Source organism: Sphaeramia orbicularis, chromosome 15 (genome assembly GCF_902148855.1).
Source record: "Sphaeramia orbicularis chromosome 15, fSphaOr1.1, whole genome shotgun sequence".
NCBI classification, from domain to species: domain Eukaryota; kingdom Metazoa; phylum Chordata; class Actinopteri; order Kurtiformes; family Apogonidae; genus Sphaeramia; species Sphaeramia orbicularis.
In genome coordinates, this window is record NC_043971.1 from 1,601,643 (window position 1) to 1,617,931 (window position 16,289).

Sequence of the window (16,289 nt, forward strand, 5' to 3'; positions counted from 1 at the left end):
GCTTTATACAATCATAAAGCGGCGAGGGCACGCCAACGCAATAAAACGCCACTATTTTGGCGTAGACAGGAGTGGACCGTGGCTTTGGCCGTTCGTCTTTTGTTTCTCGGTGACCGTCTGACTTTGTCTTTAATGTCTTGATATTCGTGTAAACAAGGGCATTAGGACGCCGTCTCATTTTCTCCTTTCTGATCAGAGCGTGGCTCGTTCAAAGGGTCGAGAACGGCAAAAGGCTGCTGATGAATGAATGCCTGTAGATGGAGATTGGAGGCTGCCTTTGGACTGCTGTGGTCCCCAACGCTCTGCCTGTTTGATAAATGGAACAGAACCCGACTGTAGCAGAAACGCCCACTGGAGACAATAAGAGCCTTCAGAAGAACAGCTGAGCAGGAGCGCTTGGTTTTCTCCCTTAACCCTTTATAGGGCACAAGGGCTGTGTACTGGCAAGAATCTAGCGATACGATACAAATCACAATACTAGGATCACGATACGATATATCACGATATATGTCATGATACTGTTAAAAAGGCAAATTTTTGTTTTTCTTTTTTTTAATGATTATTTCCTTGAAAAACTGAATTACATCAGAAATCTGCACAAATACTAAACACATTTTTATTTGGTCCCAACAGGATCTAATGTTCCATCACAAAATGTTCTTGTGTTCAAACTGAAATTCTGTTTTACAGACATTCCAGTTTCAGATCCTGTTCAAATGTTCAGATTTCATTAGTTCAGAACTAACATCAGAACAGGATTTGAGTTCAATCCCAACAAAGGAACCAACATTATTGAATAAAAGAGTGTGAAATAATAATAATAATAAAAATAATAATAATATAAACAAAAAAGAAAAACAAAAAAACTAGACTGAACCTCCACAATATCTGCATTTGAATAAATACTTAAAAATGTGGATACAGTACTTTTTAATATCGATACAGTATTGTGAAATGAAATATCGTGATATATTGCAGAATTGATATTTTCTAACACCCCTACGGACGACAACATTAAACCGAACACAGGTCTGATTGTCACATGGCTGATCCAACCTGATCCTCGGCGATGTGTGTGTGTGTGTGCACGTGTGTGTGTGTGTGTGTGTGTGTGTGCGTGTGCATGTGCGTGTGTCTGGTGCAGATCCAGTGTGTGGCCGTCAGACAGTGAACATACAACAGGCCCTCTGTTTGCTCTCCTTGCAGTGGATCACTGCGACATGCTGAACAGCTGTCCCGAGGACGAGCCCATGACGCCCGGTGACGAGTGTCCGGACTCGGCCACCGACGAGTCTCTGCTGGAGACCAACCCCATCCAGTCCCCCCTGCAGGTGTTCGCAGGTATGGGCGGCCTGGCCCTGATCGCTGAGAGGCTGCCCATGCTGTACCCAGACGTCATTCAGCAGGTGAGACCACCATGGTCCGGGGTCACAGGTCAACGACCACTAAACTCTGGCATTTCACGACACGGGAAGATTTAGAATTTCAGCACAACGTGTTTGTTCCCACATTCACTACGTTATGTCCATCTAATGCAGAACCCATTGTCCTACTACCATGGAACATATCCTCACGTCTGGGCTTCAGTGTTTTTTAAACGTGCAGCACTTTTAAATCGTCCTACATGTCTCCATATATATCCCAGACCAGGGGTGTCAAACTCATTTTTATGGTGGCCCAGAGGTGCAACAGCCCAAAAAATGATCCAGTATAAGAAAAAAAGAGAACAGCCCCAAAAATTATCCACTAAAAAAAAAAAAAAAACCTGAAGGCTTTAAAAAATGTCAGCCTATGCTTTTATTTTAAGAAAAAACACAACTTAAATTACAACTTACAGATCAGAGTGGATCAAAAATACACCAAAGATTTAAGAACAGGCAGAATATTGTTAAAATTGCATTTCAGACATGTGAAAATGTTCATATTTGTTCAGGTTATTAGTGTTTTGTGAAATGTTAGTTTTAGTGTAAATACAGTAAAATGACATGAAAATGTTTACATTTCCAAGGACAAAAATTTGGAGTTGTGATCATTTATGTTATTCTGATAGTATTTTACTGATCTGACCCACTGGAGATTAAATTGGTCTGAATGTGGAACCTGAACTAAAATGATTCATATCTTCAGTGTATTTTTTGCATTTCACAAATTCATCCCAGGGGCCGGACTGGACCCTGTGGTGGGCCAGATTTGGCCCCCAGGCCGCATGTTTGACACTTGTGTCCTAGACAATAACATAGAGTTTATGTGGCTGTTGAACTGATGATGGGTGAGGGGATATTTGTCACTGATTTGCTGTTTCTTGCTCTGGTTGGCGTCCCAGTGGCAGATCATGACTCTGCACAGTTCTTCTGCTGTAAACCTTCCTGTCAGCACGCTCTCACCTTCGCTAAAGCTGCCCTTTCGTTTTCAGGTCAGCGCCCCGGTGGTGCCGTCCGCCACTCAGGAGAAACCCAAGGACAGCGACCAGTTCGAGTGGGTGACCATCGAGCAGTCGGGCGAGCTGGTGTACGAGGCTCCGGAGTCCATCGCCGCCGAGCCCCCTCCCATCAACAAGCAGCAGTCGCAGTCGTCCTCGTCGTCTTCGTCGTCGGTGCAGACCATGTCGCCCATCCCCGCCCACTCGCTGGCAGCCTTCGGCCTGTTCCTGCGCCTGCCGGGCTACGCCGAGGTGCTGCTGAAGGAGAGGAAGCACGCCCAGTGTCTGCTGAGGCTGGTGTTGGGCGTCACCGACGACGGAGAAGGCAGTGAGTGTCCACAGCAGGGGGCGCTGGACTCAACCAACACCCACCTCCCACTTGAATTCTGTTTGTCCTGATTAGAAAAATGGGCTCATACCGTGGAAACTCACCAAGAATTCACACCATGTCCTGGGATGTTATGGACCTTTTTTTTTTTTTGACAGGTTCTTGGAAAGATCTGATCAGTTCTAATATTCTATCCAAGGTTCTAATAGTTTAGGATTTTTCATTCTAGTTTAGTTTTATTTAATTTTGACTTTTTTTTCCCTCTAATTCAGTTAGTTTTAATTCATTTTTAGAGCAGGTTTGATAGTTTTTATTAGTTTTCGTTTTTTTCTAAATGCTTAGTTTTAGTTTAGTAAGTGACGGACAGTAACATATCATATGGTGCCAGCAGCTAAAATTACTCAAGGGAAAGAAATCGATTTCGTATCACTCTGACATTGACAAAGATGAAAACGAAGGGAATTTTATCCATAATTTTCATACATTTTAGTTAGTTTTGTAAACACACAGTACAGTTTCAGTTAGTTGTTTTTTTTCTTTTAATTCTAGTTTTTATTTATTTCAGTTAACGAAAATGTTTTTGCAATTCTAGTTTTCGTCATTTTGTTAGTTTTCATTAACCATAATAACCTTGATTCTGTGTAGACCCTACATCTCCACTGATCTCATCTACATCTCTTAAGTTTTTTTTTTCCAAATTTCTTTCTACAAATACTGTTTAATTCTGAATATTTTAAGTTTGGCCCTCAGTACTTTTATCATTAGTGCGTGTATCTGAAGCCTCAACAATCACTTTTATTTCACATCCAAGCAATGCTAATGGACGTTTACAACATATTCATAGGTAACTGTGATGGAAATACAATGAAAAGAAAAAAAAAAAAAAAAAAAAAAAAAAAATATATATATATATATATATATATATATATATATATATATATATATATATATATATTATAGCCTGGTACACAAAATTTTTGGTTCGGTACATTTTCGGTTTTCAAAGCCACGGTTCGTTTTTTTTTTTTTTTTCGGTTCAGTATGGGAAGAAAGAAAACCCCTCAAAATGTCTTTAATGCATTTATTATGAATTTTTGAACATTTTTCCCCCAATCTTTGGAGACAATAGAATATAGAAACACAGGAATAATATAATTCTGCTGCTCTAAATCAAATAGAAAATAAAATAAATATTACTAAAGGTTTCGTATTTCGGGTCAATGTGTTCTCCTTCAATATGTCTGTGGGGAACTTCTGTGGATTTAAAGTTCCGCATCGACTGACATCTTCAGTTACTGTGTCTTTTTCTCAACATACTGTGCCGTTTCAGTACAGCTGTGGACCAAACCGAACAGGTGCATACCGAACTGGTTCGGTATGTGCACCGTTACAGCCCTAATATATATCATTTGTCTCACAAATTAAGAATCTTTACTTTTCAAACCATATCATTAGCCTCATAGCATAATGGCCTAAGTCATATTTTTTCAGGTTCTAGCCAATGATGAAAAATGAATCAGTACGTGTCTGAAGGGTAAAGGTACACAGATATCACTGTTTGGCCAAAATATGACTTGTATAGCAATTTTGTTGTGAGGCTAATGATATGTATCAGTAGACACTTTCACAAAGTTTGGTCACCACTAACATCAATATTTGTTGTAAGTTGATTATACTTTATTATATATTTATTATGTAATATTTATCATATAGATATACCAGGAAGTCCGTCTGTCTGCCTGAGATGTTTGTCTAACTCATTTCTCAAAGATTATTCACCTGATTGCACAATTTCAGTTTCTGGAATTTTTACAAATTTTTGAAAAGTTCAATGTAAAAAAATGTGTTCAACCAATTTTTCTGACACTATTCACCTGGTTCTTCTCAAATTTCCCACGTGTTCTTTACATGGGCCTTTCTCCCCATTTATTTATTACAAATTTTTAAAAACTTTTTGAAAAAATTGAAAGTTAAGACTCAACATGAATCCCTGGGTAGGTGGGGTATCAGTGAGGAGGAGGGGTAAAGTGTTGTGTGACTGGGTGGTGCTGTTAGTAAGCTCCACCTACTTTTAAATACATGTATTTGTAACAGACTGAGGATTTTGTTTGGTGTACTTAATAGAAGTTTGTTGCTTTTTGCTTTTTTTTTTTTCAAGAAAATTCAGGACATGAATTGGAAAAACATCCTGAATTCTATGTGAATTAGCATCAGGTGATCTTAGTGGCATTACATCAGTCTTTTAAAACCACAGATTATTTATGTTGCACAAATAATAAAATACAAACAAATGCTTATCATGTCATTCCTTTGCTTTCCTCCCAGGTCACATCCTGCAGTCTCCATCTGCAAACGTGTTGCCCACATTACCCTTCCACGTCCTGCGGGCCTTATTCAGCAGCACCCCTCTGACCACAGACGACGGCGTTCTGCTGCGCCGCATGGCTCTGGAGATCGGCGCCATCCACCTGATCCTGGCGTGTCTGTCGGCTCTGAGCCACCACGCACCGCGAAACCCCAACGCCAGCACCAGCGTGTCAGAGGTACGGGCCAAACACAGCCTTAACCTTTAAAGCGGTGGATCTGAACTGGTCTGGGTTCAGGACCCATCTCCCCCACCCCCCACCCCCCACCCCTACCCCCCAATGGCCAGACCAGACTCACATTTATCAAAGTTTAACTTCTTAAATGTATTTAATGTAAAGATGTTGTGTTTTGAACCTGAGATAATCCAAAATATCCCAGTATGAAAACACCGACCAGTTTATTTATTTATTTTTTAAATGTATTTATTTTTTTCTGTTTTTTATTCATTTATTTATTTATTTCACAGACCAGTTTAATGACAAACCAAACTGACCAGCAGGTGGAGACGATACAAATGGAAATATTCCCTTTAACACGAAATTAGGTCCATTTGAACCCAAACTCAAAAGTGAAAAATTTTCAGTTCATTCAGTCACTTATTGAAGAATTAAACCCACTGAGGTTTTTAGTCCAGTGAAGGTAAAACCAGATCTAATGGAGTCAGTGTCAGACCTGAGTTTAAACGTGATATAAATAGAAACTTCTTTTATTCTGTGAAATGTCTGGTGTTCATTATCATTACAGCGCATTACCGCCCCCTACTGTTGGGGAATGTGACTGGACGGGGCTCAGCTTCATTAAAAATAAAACACAGGATTAGTTTAATAACATGAGTTTAACCCAAAGGTCCACAACCCACTGAAAACAGGTTTGAGACCCACTTTGGGGCCGTGACCCACCAGATGAGAACCACTGCTTTAAAGGACCTGACGTTTGTAATCTGTTTGATCATACTGGAGCTAGGGATGTAACGATTACCGGTGTAATGATAAACGCGGTAAAATTCCAGACGGTTAGTATTACTGTTTAAATTCTCATTATCATGATAACTAGAGAGAGAGAGAGAGAGAGAGAGACTATCTGTCTCTGAAAAAGAAACTAAAACAACTCAAAGTTGATCTGGAAAATGATCAAACAATGGCCATAAGGTTCCATCTTTAATGCACATTTGTATGTTTGATGTTTACATGTTAATATTTGAATGTTTCTGCCAAGAGAGAGTACATTGTGCCTATTTTTTTTTTTTTTTTTTAATTTTTTCTAAATACAACTTGGTTAAATTATTTCAGTGTGTGTATTAGTACTTTTGAACATTTTAGCACAATTTCAAAAATACTGTGATAATAATGATAACCGTGATAATTTTGGTCACAATAACCGTGATACGAAATTTTCATATCGTTACATCCCTAACTGAAGCATTGAATCACAATCAGAACAGCTGTATAAAAGAAATAAACAGAAGCCAGTGATTCAGATTCAGCTGGTGTGTTTGGGAGTGTGTGTTTTGCCTGTGATTTGACTGTAAAACGCTCCTAAAAGCAGTGGAACTCTGCTGCCGCCGCCTCTCTCAGCTCACTGCAGGCCACTCTGTCACTTTGGTTGACTGATTGTTTTGTTGTTCACACTGATAGAGAAACAAGGGGAAATCACTGACATTATTAATAGCTCTGAGCCTTGCTGGCCTTTACTCAAGGCCTCCTTTGCATATCTCCAGTGAGCCCCTGACAAATAGCTTAATTGTTTAACCCGAATGATAAGATGCAAGTGAAGCTCTGCTGAAATACTGGCGTGTCAGCGACATGTCCTTTGTATTATTGACACCTTCAGGCTGAAATGCAAGGGAAGGCGAGTGTCATGAATAGAGATGGACTGTTAAACTTCCCTTGACTGTTGGACAGGTTTCAGCAGCAGCTCATGAATACGCTGCAAAGGCTGTTGGTCAAATCGAATTAAGACAAAATAAGGAATTCTGTAACGAGCGCCTCCACCAGTGTACATGTCATTGGAAATGTTGGTGACACCAAGGGTTAGCAACAGCAGTACGGACCGAAAATGCATCTCCATGAATTATTTTACCATTTTAAACTTTGATTCAAGTTCAAGATTTATTTTATATGTGAATTTGAACAAGATTTAAAAATAGTTTCTTTACTAAGTCTATGCATCATATGTGAAATATCAAACAAGAGCAATGACAAAACACATCCCTGTTTTTACCTCTGCCAGGAGGTATTGGGATCACTGTGCTTTGTGTGTTTGTTTGTTTGTCTGTTTGTTAGCATCTTTAGTGTAAAACTCTTCCACCCATCTTTCCCAAATCTTCCCCACAGGTAGGCCTAGGCCCTGGGACCAACCCATTAAATTTTGGGCCAAGTAGGCCAAAGTTCAAGGTCACAGCAAGGTCACAACATCTACAATTTTCCAAAATTCATAAAAAATTCAAAACGACTCCGATTAGCCTCCAATTTGATCCTCCCGTACCTTAGAAAAATACCTTGTATGTGGTACAAAATTGTCCACATCCACTGTGGAATGTGGACTCTGTGGACATTTACATTTAACAATGAAAATCCCATTTACCACACATTTTTCATTTATGTATGTTTCTGTCTGGTTTATATATGTTTCTATGTGGTTACCTCCACCAAGGAGGACATGTTTTTGCCAGGGTTTGTTTGTTTGATTGTTTGTTTGTTTGTTAGCAAGATAACTCAAAAAGTTATGGATGGATTTTCATGAAATTTTCAGGAAATGTTGATACTGGCGGAGGTCTGCACTCACCGAGTGCTTTTCTAGTTTTTAATTGTTTCTAGTTGCAAAACGCATAAAGACAAGCACCTTTGGTCAGACACAAGATGTAAGATCACAATCCCTGTTTATAACGATCATGGACTCTGACACACCAGGAAAACTATCTGAGGAAGACAGGGTTGTGTGAATTAGACATTTTTCATGACATTAATAAGACAAAAAGTCAATTAATGGAAATGATCTGTTTATTGTGACTATGACATGGCAATACTTTTGATATATTGCCAGCCCTAGTTGTAACTATTGAAAGCAATACACATTGCATATTATCTTCTGGCATCATACAGTGAAACTCACAGGTTGAAAATTGCATGAAACATAATTTCCATGCGGTTTGACACTAGCATGAAGCAATTAAAAAATAATTAATTCTTACGCAACAGGATTTAACTGTTCATTTGACTTACACTTTTTACAGTGTGACCATCAAACGCTGTAAAACAACATTCAGAACAGGCTTTGACGATACTGAAAATAGAAAAGGATGGAGGAAAGCACAGCGTGTGTCTCATATCTCATGTATGTTCAGCCACAGATATCCAGTTGTCACGGTGGTGGAACCAGTGAGGAGCAGCAGCTGTACTGGGCCAAGGGAACTGGTTTTGGTACCGGTTCCACAGCCTCTGGCTGGGACGTGGAGCAGGCTCTGACCAAACAACGGCTGGAAGAGGAGCATGTCACATGTCTACTGCAGGTAAGACTGAGCGCCTCCAGTCAAGTTACATCATTTTAACCCTGGGTTTGTACTCTGGATAAACTCAACCTAACTGTATGTAAAACCTGAATCAAGGTTCTAATAGTTTTGGATTTTTCATTATAGTTTAGTTTTATTTAGTTTAGACTTTTTTTTTCTCTAATTCAGTTAGTTTTGATTCGTTTTTAGAGCAGGTTTGATAGTTTTTATTAGTTTTCATTTTCTTCTAAATGCTTAGTTGTAGTTTAGTTGTAGTTCAGTGGTCTCTTTTCTCTTCTTCTCTGTGGTCGTATTCAAATCAATCCCAGACAGGACTCTGCTGCTTTAGTCTCCATGTTTCCAGGTAGAGTGGGGACCAGAAGACGACTGGAAACCACAAGTGAACACAAGTGACGGACCAAAAAGTGTCGTATGGTGGCGCTAGATAAAATTGCTAGAGCAAAATAAATCGATGTCGTATCTATCCGACATTGACAAAGATGAAAACAAAGGGAATGTTTTCCATAATTTTTATCCGTTTTAGTTAGTTTTGTAAACACACAATACAGTTTCAGTTAGTGATGGTTTTTTTCTTTTAATTATAGTTTTTATTTATTTCAGTTAACGAAAATGTTTTTTCAATCCTAGTTTTCGTCATTTGGTTAATTTACGTAAACAATAATAACCTTAACCTGAATGTACCAGCGCTTCCACTGGGATTATTTTCATGACAAATGTTAAATTTAGCAGTTATGTTTCAACAATAATCTGCAATCAAAAAAAAGGATATAGGACTGGAAAAAGACTGTTAATGACCTTAAATCACTATGACCATTTAATAATCAGTAATGACCATATTCGAAGGTGAATCCCCTTAAAGCTCTTCTCTAACTGACACCAGCTGAGGCCTGATGGTATTCGACCCGGTGCCATTAGGGCTGAACCTGACCACATTTTTCATGTCATTAATCTGTTTTTCTTTTTTTTTTTCATCTGTTGGGTTAAAATCGATGAGTTGTAGCCTGATTGTAATACATTTCCAGGAACTTTGAGGTGCAGTCGAAATGAAAACCACACAGATAACCAGGAATTCTTTTACCCAGGTAAATAAATTCCTGGTAATAAAAGTTCCTGGTAACGTTGGTGGAAAAGGGTCCATTGTATCAAATGGGACAGGTTTAGGCCTGGTTTAGGCCTGTCCTTAATCCTTGTATGGTGTTTGGGTGTGTGGGACCGGTTTTCATTTTTTATTAGAAGAAAAATGATGAGTAATTATTTTTTATGAATTTTTTTCCTTTCATATCTTACAGAAGAGGATTAGGGCCACTGGAAAAAACTAAAAAATTAAGGTCCAATATATATTTTTTTATTATTATTCTGAGAAAAAAGTCAGAATTCAGACTTTTTTTTCCCAGAATAATAATAAAAAAAAATACAGGGTGACACAAAAGAACGGGAACTTTTTAACAATCCAATAAAACCAAGAGTGATGGAAGAAAAATATTTTATTCATAGTAATTGAAACCTTAAAACATGCCATTTAAGAAACAATGATGGAATTTTCATTTTTTAAAAATTAAAATGGGAATTTTTGAATGCCGTGGGCTCCGTAAGACAGACTCGCGTACAACATCAATGTTCTGTGGAGTACGAGCACTTCTTGGTCGTCCTGTTGGTTTCTTCTTTAGGGCAGATCCAGTCTCTTCAAAGGTATTAATCCAACATTTTATCGCATGTTTTGATGGAACAGCACCATGACATTCAAAGTTGTAAAAACGTCGGAACACCCTCTGCGCAGCTGTCAAACTATCACCATTTTTACAAAACATTTTTATGGCTAACGCACGCTGTTGCCCGTTCCACTGATCCATGCTTACTAAAATGAGGGTGTGTTTACTTGCTCAAGGTCACTGTCTCGCAGTGCTGCCACTTGCTCATGTCTGCCAATACGCACTTCAAAAATTCCCGTTTTTTTGGGTCACCCTGTATATTGGACCTTTTTTTTTTCCCAGTGGCCCTAATCCTCTTTCTGTCATTTTTTGATTATATTACATTGTATTAAAAAAAACAAAACAAACTAAAAACAAGTAGCACTTTAATTCATAAATGTGATCTAGCAAAGGCAAAAGGTAAATATGAAACATGTATGCTTTTTATGTTGCTTGTAATTGGGATGAAGTAAACATCTGTTGAGTATTTTAACATAAAATTGTTTGGTTATGTTGAATTAAAAACCCACAAATGCAGCGGGTCCACCACACCCACCAACACTGACTGAATAACAAAAATCTGACCACCACACAAGGGTTAAATGTTTCTGTGTAATCCTGGTAGTTGTCTGATTTTTTTGGAGTGTGCGTTGATAGTGTTTTTTCGATCAGGTCTTGGCGAGTTACATCAATCCGGCCGGCTCCGGCAGCTGCCACGGCGCTGACGGATCTGCAGCTGACAGCAGAGCTCACAACAGCTCAGCTCTTCCGGCGGTGCTGCAGGAGCTGCTGAGCCAGAGCTGCCTCATCCCCGCCATGTCGTCCTACCTACGCAACGACTCAGGTAGGCTCAGGGTCACAGTCTGTAGGCATTCTGTAGGCTGTACGACTGAACGGGCAAAAGCAATTCACCTGGAAAGACCAACGGTACAGAAGAACAGCTTTGAGTCGGTCTGTTCAGAAGTCGACCAACTGGTGAAAATTGTCCTCAGGCATTATGTTTAAGGCTTAGATGGTAGAGTGGGTCATCCAATAACTGAAGGGTTGGTGGTTCGAATCCCGCTCTGTCCCAGTCACTTCACCCTCCTCGTCTCCAGTGCTGCTGCTCACACTGGTGTATGAAAGCGTATGAGTGTTGGAAGGTGGTGGGAGCACAGGTTGTGCTAGACATTTTTACTGTCTGTCATTTTGACGGACAGGGTCGTAAAAATTCCATCATAACATATTATTATCTGTCATTTCAAATGTTTATTTTTTAATGATAATGAGATATATTTAGTAGTATTTAATGTTCAAAAACATCTCAGTGATGCAGCAGCTGTAGTTGCTGCTGGCTGATAAACCAACCTGATGTCACCACCGGTATAATTCTGTCCTCCACTCTGAACTGGTGTGTTCTCTGTAGACATTCTAAACTGTCATGTGTTTGTTCACACACTGTCCAATCCATGAACTGAGGGTTAGGGTTCAGGTTCTGTGAAGCACAGATCTGGAAACAAATGGACATGCCATCAAATAACACATGAAAGGTAGAACATGAGGACATAGAACACACCAAATGAAAGAAGAACTGCAGTATAACTTGCTTGTCTGTCATCCTTCACCGCATCAGTCCCTCTGTTTTCACTGTGTTTATCAGTGCCATCACATTTACTGGACTGGAAAGAACTGAGCAGACTGGGCTGTGTGCACAGTCTGAACTAAAGGAGCATCCAGTTTAGGCTGAAGTCAGAAACAACCACACAAGACTGGACAGACTGAGTAATATGAACACTGACACCAACTGGACAGGAGGGGTACTACAGGTGGACTAACTGGACAGGGTCTACTACAGGTGGACTAACTGGACAGGGTCTACTACAGGTGGACTAACTGGACAGGCTCTACTACAGGTGGACTAACTGGACAGGGTCTACTACAGGTGGACTAATGGTGAGTCATGTGACTGAAGAACTGCTGTTATATTCAGTGTAGTTGTGAACAGTGGTGTTGTTGGTTCTATACAGGTGTTGTTGGTTCTATACAGGTGTTGTTGGTTCTGTACTGGTGCTGTTGGTTCTATACTGGTGCTGTTGGTTCTATACAGGTGTTGTTGGTTCTACACTGGTGTTGTTGGTTCTATACTGGTGCTGTTGGTTCTATACAGGTGTTGTTGGTTCTACACTGGTGCTGTTGGTTCTATACAGGTGCTGTTGGTTCTATACAGGTGTTGTTGGTTCTACACTGGTGCTGTTGGTTCTATACAGGTGCTGTTGGTTCTATACTGGTGCTGTTGGTTCTATACAGGTGTTGTTGGTTCTACACTGGTGCTGTTGGTTCTATACAGGTGCTGTTGGTTCTATACTGGTGCTGTTGGTTCTATACTGGTGTTGTTGGTTCTATACTGGTGTTGTTGGTTCTATACAGGTGCTGTTGGTTCTATACAGGTGCTGTTGGTTCTATACAGGTGTTGTTGGTTCTATACAGGTGTTGTTGGTTCTACACTGGTGCTGTTGGTTCTATACAGGTGCTGTTGGTTCTATACAGGTGTTGTTGGTTCTATACTGGTGCTGTTGGTTCTACACTGGTGTTGGTTCTTTACAGGTGCTGTTGGTTCTATACTGGTGTTGTTGGTTCTATACTGGTGCTGTTGGTTCTATACTGGTGTTGTTGGTTCTATACTGGTGCTGTTGGTTCTACACTGGTGTTGGTGCTATACAGGTGCTGTTGGTTCTATACTGGTGTTGTTGGTTCTATACTGGTGTTGTTGGTTCTATACAGGTGCTGTTGGTTCTATACTGGTGTTGTTGGTTCTATACTGGTGTTGTTGGTTCTATACAGGTGCTGTTGGTTCTGTACAGGTGCTGTTGGTTCTATACTGGTGCTGTTGGTTCTATACAACTGGATGCTGTTATGGAATGTTTGATGCCTTGCTCACAGACAGACCAGTGATCCTGCAGCAGGTTCTGTTCACAGTGTTGTGTTAAACTTTCTTTGGTAGATTACCCTCACTATTTTAATCTGTCAAAATGATGGACGGCCTTCGGAAGTTTAAACAAAAATCTGTCAATGACAGAATATTTTTGGTTAACACGACCTCTGGGTGGGAGGGCCGTAGGCACAGATTGGCAGCCATGCCTCCACTGTACATGCTTTGAGTATGCATTCATAGAAAAGCGCTATATAAAACTAATCCATTATTATTATTATTATTATTATTATTATTATTATTATTTTCTCTCCCTACTTTCTGGGTGTGTAACTATTAGGGCTGTTAGAAAATATCAGTTCTGCAATATATCGCGGTATTTCTTTTCACAATACTGTATCGATATTAAAAAAGTACTGTATCAATATTTTTAGATATTTATTCAAATGCAGATATTGTGGAGGTTCATTTTTGTTTTCTGTTTTCTCTTTTAATTTATATTTTATTTATTATTTTTTAACACTCTTATGAAATAATGTTAGTTCCTTTGCTGGGATTGCATAATATTGCATAATATTGTTAAAATTCCACTTAATTTTCTTTAGACATTTCAGGTTGTTCATATTTTTTCACGTTATTCACATTTTATTGTTAAAGGATAGTTTGTTAATGTAAACATTTTCATAATTTAATTTTTTTTGCTCTAAATCAAAGAGAAAAAATTGGTGTTGTCATTATTATTATTTCTAGGTTATTAGGATTTTTTTTTTTTTAGTTTGATGTCCTAACTTGCACTTTGTAAATTCATCCTGCGGGCTGGATTGGAACCTTTGGCGGGCCGGTTTTGGCCCCCAGGCTGCACGTTTGACACCTGTAGTTTCAAGGCCAAAGCATAGACTCACACTGGGGTGACTAATATTAGTCTTTGTCTTCTTATTCATTCTGACCACACAGATGGGGTGGGGTCTGCCACATGTATTTGCTTTATGTGTTCCCTTCTTATCAATTTATTCTTTCTGCTCTTCTCGCTGTGGACTCGGTTCATGAAGTGGTGTGGTAGCAGCTGGCGGACTTAGATGCTCAGATAGTCGACTTGGATGACTGTGGTCCTTGATGTTAGCGATAAGTGCAGACCAGAGGAACTGCAGCAAAGCCTTTATCTTCTAATAAATAGCTGAAGCTGTGTGTGTGTTTTAGGGATGTAACGATAGGAATATTTCATATCATGGTTACTGTGCCCAAAATTATCACAGTTATCATTATTATCGCGGTATTATTACCTCCACCAGGAGGTATTGTGATCGCTTTGCTTTGTGTGTTTGCATGTTTGTTTGTTTGTTTGTTTGTTAGCAACATAACTCAAAAAGTTATGGATGGATTTTCAGGAAATTTTCAGGAAATGTTAATACTGGCACAAGGAAGAAATTATTACATTTTGGTGGTGATTGGGGGGGGGGGGGGGGGGGTCTGTCTTGGCGGAGGTCTGCACTCTCTGAGTGCTTTTCTTGTTGAAATTGGGCTCAAAATGTTGAAAAAGTACTAATACACACACTGAAAGAATTTAACCAAGTTGTATTAAAAAAAAAATAATAATAATAATTGTCACAATGTCCCTTCTGTGTCAGAAACATTCAAATATTAACCCTTAGTGGTCTGAGTCTATTTTGTCTGTTCTTCAGTCCTTTTGATTTGGCCTTTATATACTATATAAACAAATGTTTACTGTACGCATGTTTGGGATCTGTTTTTTCAGCACAACTTCATCTATATCATCTGTCTATTATTTTTTCACTTTAGCCTACTATAAAAACATAAAAGGTCAAAAAACACACATACAAAAAAAAAAAAAAATCCTATTTGAATAAGAACAGCACTCGGAGAGCGCAGACCTCCGCCAAGACAGATCTGCCTCCTGTGCGTGTTTGTTTGTTAGCAAGCTCCCCACCCCCGATCACCACCAAAATTTAATCATTTCTTTGTTGTGCCAGTATCAACATTTCCTGAAAATTTCATGAAAATCCGTCCATAACTTTTTGAGTTATCTTGCTAACAAACAAACACGTACACACACAAAGCAAAGCGATCACAATACCTCCTGGCGGAGGTAAAAATGTATGTACTTTATTATATAAACGACACACAGATGCTTAACAAACCTTTTCAAAGACTTTAAAAGTGAATATTGGTTCCAAACATTAGGTATAGAAAATCAAAATTGTGATAAATTCAAACTATACTCAAATATTTGACATAAAAGCAGATCTTTACAAAGGGTTTTCCCCCTAAAAGTGCGGTAATCAAACACGATTATCATGAAAATTAAAATTTAAATGGTAATACTAACTGTCTGCAATTTTACCGTGATTTATCGTTATGCCGGTAATCGTTGCATCCCTAGTTTGTTTGTTGGTGAATGATTGCGAAGGGAAACAGCAGATGGAGCTACAGCTTCTTAAACATTACCAGCAGTGTGTGTTGGTATGTACCCCTTATCCTCTAACTCATCCATTTCTATTAAACTCCAACATACGAACATTGATCTGCTGTTCATTCTCGTGTGTCAGTCGTGTTGTAATGACTGCTCTGTAAATTGGTGGTTTCAAACGGTTTTTGTCACAGGTGGATCTGTGGGATTGATCAGACTGGGCCCTCTTTGTGCTTTAATATACACCTGTCAGTAATCCTGCCGGTTCAGCGCTCTGCAGGTGTAGTCGGTGCCGTGCCGCTGATGAACAGGGAGCTCCTGGAGTCCACAGTGGACTGGAGTTCCGTTCAGGTCAGGTCAGTCCATCGCTTATATCCTGCCTCCACTCCTCTGGGGCTGGATGGTTATTAGTGCCGCCCTGACCCCTTTGGAGTCCGGCTGCAGTCATGATTCAAACCTGCTCTCCTCACTTGAGTCGACCAGTTTTTCCACTTAAACCACAGAGTGAGGACAAAGAAAACAGTGCTTCATCATGTGCTTAATATACGTTCAACACGACCCAGAGCTGACGGACAATTAACAGAACATATATGTGTGTTCTAGACAGGCTAAGAAGACCAAAAAGTACGTCTGAATACAGTCTAGT

At 39.4% G+C, this 16,289-nt stretch overlaps 1 protein-coding gene across 7 annotated transcripts in view; it reads left to right on the top strand.

Moving 5' to 3' along the window:
* Positions 1-16,289, top strand: part of birc6 (baculoviral IAP repeat containing 6) — a 221,699-nt gene that overhangs the window by 119,656 nt on the left and 85,754 nt on the right. For 5 of the 7 annotated variants that reach the window (XM_030156692.1, XM_030156697.1, XM_030156695.1 and 2 more), the window contains exons 61-65: positions 1,183-1,406; positions 2,414-2,747; positions 5,073-5,290; positions 8,458-8,622; positions 10,983-11,154. In XM_030156692.1, the coding sequence (XP_030012552.1) occupies positions 1,183-1,406; positions 2,414-2,747; positions 5,073-5,290; positions 8,458-8,622; positions 10,983-11,154 (1,113 nt within the window). The remainder of the gene's footprint in view (positions 1-1,182; positions 1,407-2,413; positions 2,748-5,072; positions 5,291-8,457; positions 8,623-10,982; positions 11,155-16,289) is intronic. The other 2 variants (XM_030156696.1, XM_030156694.1) reach the window with 1 other exon arrangement.